The 8,491-nt window shown below is 36.4% G+C and overlaps 1 protein-coding gene across 1 annotated transcript in view; it reads right to left on the reverse strand.

Moving 5' to 3' along the window:
• Positions 1–2,770, reverse strand: part of TTC39A (tetratricopeptide repeat domain 39A) — a 2,407,335-nt gene extending 2,404,565 nt beyond the window's left edge. Inside the window, exon 1 of the mRNA XM_044086086.1 lies at positions 2,594–2,770. Coding sequence (XP_043942021.1) covers positions 2,594–2,643 — 50 coding nt within the window. The 5' untranslated portion in view covers positions 2,644–2,770. The remainder of the gene's footprint in view (positions 1–2,593) is intronic.
• Positions 2,771–8,491: the final 5,721 nt, after the last annotated feature.

An 8,491-nucleotide genomic window follows, 5' to 3' on the forward strand; every position in this document is an offset into this window, starting at 1 on the left:
ATAATACCCTTACTTATGAGGTAGGTTGTGTAGAAAGACTTCCCGTACAATGGAGACAACATGGTGGTCAAAAGTCGGGTTGCTATCAACCTGGGTGCCTACGTTCCTCACCACTGATTGCATGCTTAGTACCTTGTTATTAATGTGATAATTAGTGGGGACACTATTTTCCCCAAAGGGGATGATGATGCATTTCTTGGCATTCAGTTTGAGGTCATGCTTCTGACACCAGTCATTAGTTTGGGTAAGGCCCTCTTGGAGGATGTTCACATCACTAGGGGAATTTATGACAGTGCCCAGCTTGTAGTCATCTGCAAACTTGGTCAGCCACAGACCACTGGTTTTGGCTTGCACCTCGGAAAAGTATATCCCAAACTGTAGAGGCCCCAAGACTGATCCTTGGGGTACACTGCTTGTTACAGGTCTACTACTAGAGGTGGTTTCCCCTATTTTGACTGAGTGGGTTCTATCCGTGAGCCAGTTAGCTATCCATCTGGTAACATATGGGTTGATGCCTAGCTGGGAAAGTTTATCTATATAGATAATAGATCGTGTGATTAGTGCTTAGGATTTCAAAAAAATGAAGGGAAGGGAAGGAACTAGGCATGGTAGAAAATAAAGCAGGTTGTGGGGCACAGGATTCTGAATGAAGAGAAATGGTTTGACGATATGGCAAGCTAAAAATAACTGTGGCATTTATCCTAGAGATAAACAGCAGCAGAACCATTAATTTGACAGGTGAAGTTTTAGTTGTATTTCAAATGAGTTTGCAATCAGAATTGATTTCAATGGTAGTGGGACACAGTTCCATTATTTAGCTAATATTAATATTTCAGTTCAAAGATTTAGCTAATGTTAATGTGTCACGTCTGTTGGTTACATCTGACTACAGTACTGCTCTATATGTCTGCATACAGAATATATCAACAACTGTCTCTATCTCTACTGTCAGCTACACTGATATATGTAGCTGCTTCAAATTGCTATATGTTTATGTTACTATGTATATATTTTTTCATATGTGTATTGCTATTAAGGCCTGGGTAAAGGCTGAAAAGGGTCTTCAAACCAGACAACTTACTGGGTTAACAAATTTAAACAAATAAATGAGATTTAGTACTTCCTTATTATAACAGCCTTGGTGATATACTTATGTAAACAGTACTTTTAATGGCAAGTCCTTATGTGAAATGATTTGCAAAAGGTTATATTCCAAAGAATGTCACATCAAATGTAACAAAATATTTACTAGAAGAGCAAAATCCACATTAGCTCTATTATATTCATCTACTCGTTGTAATAAAATTAATTAGTCATAACTGGTATTTGGTCACAGAATGAGCAACAAACATCCCTGTCCTGAACTTTTAAGACTAAGAACTATTTCAGCATTCAAACATGAAACACAAGAAACTGACACTTCTTACTTATATAATAATATGGAACACAGAAAAACTGTCATTTTAAATTCTGGCAAGTTAGCTTCTCCTCACTTTAATGACAACATCATTTTATATTTAATTTACTTTTCCACAGATTAGTTTCTTGCTTAATAAAGTATCCTTCTTAGGAAGGCCACGTCCATTCTGACTTCTTAATCAATTTCTACCTGTCTCATTTAGACTAGGAGCCTAGGGCACTTTCCAACTTGTATTACTTCCTCTGAAATTATTAGAGAATAGTTCTGACATATTTACAAGCTGCACTTATATGACCCATACGTCCATCGTTTACTATTTATGTTAATGCAACTGTTGAGTGCTAAGAATTACTAAAATGCTGCACTAACCGTAAGAACTATGTGACATGGACATGCATTTTCACTCAGTGCTATTGCTGACATGTTTTATCTGTAGCTATCGCATAATTTTAATTCATGTTCTTGGAGTTATTTGAAATGTGTTGATGTGGATAACGCAATAATTTCTACTCAAGTCCTCTCTTAAAATATTTTACTACAACTACGACGACTGAGAAAAATGGTAATATATGCTTTGGCATACACCTCAACAGTTCCTGATTTTGACTCAAACGTTTAGCTCAATTTCTTTTACTCCTGAAACTGGTGACTTTTGGAGAAAAGGTGGTTAAATTACATTTAATAATTAGAGGCGTAATTATTTTATGTCTCAAAACGTATACTAATTTACATTTTCTTATTCTGCCAAAGTCTCAAATTAGACGTGTCAGAAATTCGTTGCGAGTTATGCTTGGCCGTACAAAATCTCGTTACACCTGTCCCATGTAGTAGTAGGACAGACCCGATCGCATCTCCACATTTTCCAACTGTATGACTCTGGGGTCACACTAGAGTACAAAACCACTGAACTTCAGCAGCCTCTCTACCCTAACGATAAATACACAGAGACGGTGTGGGTGTCATCATGCTGCTTCATAAAGGCTCTTTTCTAAACCCGTTCTTCTTGAACGATACGAAATAAGAACTAACGTCCCCAACAGCAAATGCGAAGAAACACAAACCAGCTATTATTTAGTATATGACGAAACATAAAAAACAATCCGTAGTTAATAATTGTGACTTTATTCCTTCTATCTTTATCAACATTCTTTCAGCTGCCCCACAGGTTTTTACCTCAAGTCAGTTCGGCTGATACTCAGCCTCCAGGAAGATAAAAAACTCATGAACGCAGCAGCGATGGCAACGCTGTATGACAAACGTAATCCTGTATTCAGAGACCCGGTAAATGGTTAGCAGTACTGTCCACGTTTCCTCACAAAAGTTAATCGAGTTATTCTCGAGCTCTACTCGGCGACAGACTTTGTTTTCTTTTAACCTCGCCCCTTCCAACTGCGTGGATAAAGGCGGGATCGCCTCCAGGTGATACACGCAGTACATATGTCACATGCGAAATTGGTACAGTGAGCACAATTAGTGCTGTGCAACTTTGTATACTAAACGAGTCCTTTCCTTTCTGATACGCATATTTGGCAGTCAAATTTATGCATCCAAAGCTGCCTTTAAATCTGCAAAATGGCAAGTAATAATCCTGCATACCTCTCAGTCTCAGCTGTCAAGCATTTTGCAGAATGTACAGATTTTCCTCATGTTTTGGTCTGTTATTCATAAACTTTTTTCTCAGGCAAACACTGACAATTAAAGTGATTAAGTAATAACACGTTTGAGTTTCAGGTTTGCCGATGCAACACCTGTTATTCTCGAAATGTTCTTAGTTTGTAACAGCATACATACCTGTCCACCTCTTTTAGGGCAATAAATCTGGACAAAACCTGACATAATGTGGGGACAAAGGTCCACAAATAGGGACACACCCTCGCTACTTCAATATACCAACTCCGAGATCGCACTACATTGAGGAAGAGGGTAATCAAGCACTACACATTCAGAACTCCTGCTGTCACAAGCAAATCTAACCTCAAAAACCATGACCCTCGTTGACCAACCACTTACTATAATGAACATCTAGGACACTGCATCCTAGAGAGAAATATATTTCTGCAGCAGCAGCAGCCCATGGTATTGTCTTACTTCGGAGAGAAACTAATCAACAATCAAGGTATGCATGATGTCATTGGCAAATCTGTATGGCATGACAATCATTCATCATTTGCATACCATATCACAGACATTAGACTTGTCAATCACTCCAGCATGTGAGCCATTACACTACAACAAAGTTAAATATTGCTCTTATATTAGAAAATAGCTAGAATAACAGGATTTGTGTTAGCATATATTTTTCTGTAGGATATGAAGCCCGAAACTCAAATGTATGTCATTGTTTATTGACTTTAACCCTTAGATCATCCCAGTGATTTGTCAAAAAAGAAACACAATTTTCTTGAGGAACAGACCAAAAACATGAGGCAAATATCTGGACATTTTGCAAAAATCTGCACTATTTAAAGTTTTCCCCTGATTTTGCACCTGTGTTCCCCATTATGTTTGGCTTTGTCTAGAATTCATAGTTTTAGAGGTTAAGAGGTATGAATCCCCATGACAAAAAGAATACTTATTGCCAAGTAAGGGTACTTAGTTTTTGCCATTTAAAGTTAAAGCCTGTTATTTTAATAGCATGCTAGAAAAATAGATATATGCTCACTGAATGTAGTATTTATTTACCTCCTACCTCTAGGTGCTTGCTTTGTGAAAAAATCAAAAGGAGGAAACCACCCTGCCATCTTTAAGCTTTGAATAGCCCCACATTTGTTATACTATGCCCAAGTGGTTGACTACATTGGAAAGAACCAAGGGTTCCCTTCCCCATCTGCTATATGTCAAAAGTATTTAATGACAATCCCCCTTATCAGAGATGTGTTTTTAATATCAATAAATTTAACTCAGAATGTTTATTATAGGAATAATTCACAGCTGGGTGTGGGCAATGCTGGATTTACCCACGGTTGGTTTGGTTTGGCCATGAGGGTGAAGCCTGAGTGACCAAACAAAGCCAACCATGGATAAATCAGCATTACCCACACCCAGTCGTGGGTTATTGATATTATATAATGACATTATTTAAGAAAAAAGCTACTTACTTTTCTTAAACAATGTCCTCATATAACAGCAACATGCTGCTCTTCCGTGTTTTTCCCTGGTATTCTGGGGCTTTCTTGATGTAATGCACATGCATATGAGGCTTTCGTTCCCACACTTACACAGTACATCAGTGCTGTGTAAAGGAAACAATGGAGAAAGGAAGATCTCCATTGGTTTTGTTTAGTTGTTTTTAATTAAAAAAATGAAATCAGGAGACTTTCAACATAGAGACAGGACAGAGAAAATATAAGGATAGTCAGGTATGTTTCTCTTGTTTTGCATAACGTACCTGATTATCCTTGTATTTTTTTCTCTGTCCTATTTCTCTCATTGTTTGGAAGTCTCCAGTTTTTGTAAGTTCAGATTTAAAAAAAAAAAGAAAAAAAGTAGAGTTGCCATAGCCAATATTTATAGAAGAAAGTCTGGGTGACCGGACTTTTTTCCATTGGTATATGCTCGATTTACAATAAGCATGCTGGTTGGGCTAATTAATCAGCATGCTTGTTTTCTGACTGTTAATATCTAGTCATAGTATAATATAGCAATAACTGACGCCTGGGTGTGGGTAATGCTGGATTTACCCACAGTTGGTGTGGTTTGGTCACAAGGACGAAGCCCGAGTGGCCAAACAAAGCCAACCGTGGGTAAATCCAGCATTGCCCAACACCCAGCCGTGGGTTATTGATATTATACAATGACATTATTTAAGAAAAAAAATAATTACTTTTCTTAAATAATGGCATTGTATAATGCCTCCTTGCTGCCCTTCCGCAGCTGTCTGGTATTCTGCTGCAGTTCTGATGTACTGCGCATGCATATGCCTACGCAGTACATCAGAGCTGTGGGCAAAAGCAATGGAGAAAGCAAGATCTCCGTTGCTTTTTACAAACTGTTTCGCTATGTTAAATGGGTTTAACATAGCGAGACAGCTTTAAAAAAAGCAATGGAGAATCTCCGTTGCTTTTTTTAAAACTGTCTCACTATGTTAAACCCATTTAACATAGCGAGACAGTTTTGAAAAAAAGCAATGGAGAAAGCAAGATCTCCATTGCTTTTTACAAACTGTCTCGCTATGTTAAAGGAGTTTAACATAGCGAGACAGTGTGAAGCAATGGAGATCTTGCATTCTCCGTTGCTGTAAAAAAGAGTTATAGTAATGGAAAAAGTCCGGGCGACCCGACCTTTTTCCATTACTATAACTCTGATTTACAACGTGCACGCTGACCAATCAGCGTGCACATTTTTGAATATTAATGGGGTTGTTGTATAATATAGCAATAACCCACGGCTGGGTGTGGGTAATGCTAGATTGACCCATGGTTGGTGTGGTTTGGTCATGAGGGTGAAGCCTATGTGACCAAACAAAGACAACTGTGGGTAAATCAGCATTACCCACACCCAGTTGTGGGTTATTGCTATTATACAATGACATTATTTAAGAAAAAAGCTACTTACTTTTCTTAAACAATGTTCTTGTACAACAGCAACATGCTGCTCTTTAGCATTTTCCCTAGTATTCTGGGGCTTTCTTGATGTAATGCACATGCATGTGGGACTTTCGTTTCCAAATTTATGCAGTACATCAGTGCTGTGTAAAGGAAACAATGGAGAAAAGAACAGCTCCATTTCTTTTGTTTGATTGTTTGTTTTTAATTAAAAAAAATGAAATTGGGAGACTTTCAACATAATATAAGGATAGTCAGGTATGTTTCTTTAGTTTTGCATAATGTACCTGATTATCATTGTATTTTTTCTCTGTCCCATCTCTCACATTGTTTTGAAGGCTCCAGTTTTTGTAAGTTTATAGTTAAAAAAAAAAAGTTAAAAAAGGAGTTGCCATAGCCCATAGTTATAGAAGAAAGTCTGGGTGACTGGACTTTTTTTCCATTGGTATATGCTCGATTTGCAATGTGCACGCTGGTTAGGCTGACCAATCAGTGGTCTCATTTTTGAATGTTAATGGCCAGTCATTGTATAATATGTATTATACTGACTGGCCATTAACAGTCAAAAAACGAGCACAATGATTGGTCAGCCCAACTAGTGTGCCTATTGTAAATCGAGCATATACCAATGGGACAACAGTCCAGTCGTCTAGATTTTCTTCTATTAATATATGCTACAGAAATTCTACTTTTCATTAATTAAAAAAAAACTTACAGAAACTGCAAACTTCAAAACAATGAGAGAGAGAGATGGGACAGAGAAAAATACAAGAATAATCAGGTACATTATACAAAACTAGAGAAATGGACCCGATTATCCTTATATTTTCTCTGACATGTCTCTCCATATATTTGAAGTCTCCAGATTTCATTTTTTTAATTAAAAATAAAAAAGCAAGGGAGATCTTCCTTTCTCCATTGCTTCCTTTGCACAACACTATGTACTTAGTAACCATGGAAGCATAAGTCCCACATTCATGCACAGTACATCAAGAAAGCCCCATGATATAGAGAAAAACGTGGAAGAGCACCATGGTGTTAACTTCTTTCTTAAATAATGTCATCGTATAATAGCAGTAACCCATGGCTGTGTGTTTGTAAATGCATTACCACACCCAGACATGGTTTATTGCTACATTACACTTCAGTAACAGTTTGATGTGGTTGACATAGCCTCTTTTTAGAAGGACACAACACAAGAAAATTTTTGAAAAAGTATTGAATGGAGTTTTAGTAGCAGGCATAAGGTAGACAAAGCCAGGAAATGTTGATTTTGATAAAAACAATGGTAGATTGAATGATATAGAGTAATTGTTTTGATAATGGATTTTAAATGGAGTTTATGTTCGTATCTGCCAGATCAAATATACCTTGTTATTGTTCTATATTTTTGAGTAAAGAAAGAGAAATTTACAACTGTGGCAGAATTTGGCTGTCTTTTGCATGTCATAACTAATGTTTTGATTAGGATATTTTCTTCAGCAACTGTCATGACAACTGGTTTGCTTTCTGTAGTTTTATTTTCCTTTTCTTTGTTGTGTAGCTAAATGGTATTCATTTCTATCCAGCTTTGTTTTTCTTTTCACACATCCAGGCTCAGATTTCAAAACAGTAGCATCTCACAGCCCCCTGCTTGTAAATGTTTCATCTCCCAAGCCCATGCGTACACTTTTCAAGTTTACCAGAAATTCTCAAAGATTTGGGATGCATGACAAGGCTTAAAAAGGCCCCTGTGGTCATTAGCCTGGTACACACTTATGAACCTATAAGATAGCAATATGTGATGGAACAAAGGTTTATGGCAATGCCATGCATTATCAGTTACAGAGAATTTTAGAAGCTTATGGAACAGAAGAGGAGAAAAAGTATTATATTTATTGCAGCTGCTTATGAGAATAGCTATGTAAGATAATTAATAAACGTGTGATTAACTGGAGAAGTTATAGTAATAAGTAGTGTTATATCAGGATATCCAATGAGCAGTATATTATTTCATTGGTAGCAAATACTGTGGGTATAAAAAATTACAATAAAGTTAAAGGAAAACAATTTTATTTTGAGATAAAGTAAAGAGATCTGTATCATTGTATGCAAATAATATAGTGCTAATGACAAGGAATAAGACATGGATGGTAACGTTGAAGAAAGAGGTGGAAACATTCTAAAAGCTAACTGGTTTAAGTTTAAATAAAGTAAAAAAGATAAAAGATTAGGAGAAGTTGTAAAGATTAAAGAAATTTATTTTTCAGAGTCAGAAATTATGGAAATAGGGATGAGGCTTGCAAAATGAAAAGTAGTAATGCAATGGTGGATTAGTTTATTGGAAGAGATTAAAATATTACAGGATTATAGAGGTTATCTCGTTTATCTTTTAGAAAGAAAAATTACTTGTTGAATACTGTAGTATTAGAAAAGTTAGGATACATATAAAGTGTGTCTATGCTTTGATCAGTAAAAGACAAATAATTCTCAGTAAAAAGACTGTAAAATATCAGAATCAATTAATTTTGGCACATATTTTCAGAAA

The sequence above is a fragment of the Protopterus annectens genome, chromosome 10.part0 (genome assembly GCF_019279795.1).
Source record: "Protopterus annectens isolate FY-2018-M chromosome 10.part0, PAN1.0, whole genome shotgun sequence".
Classification (NCBI taxonomy): domain Eukaryota; kingdom Metazoa; phylum Chordata; order Ceratodontiformes; family Protopteridae; genus Protopterus; species Protopterus annectens.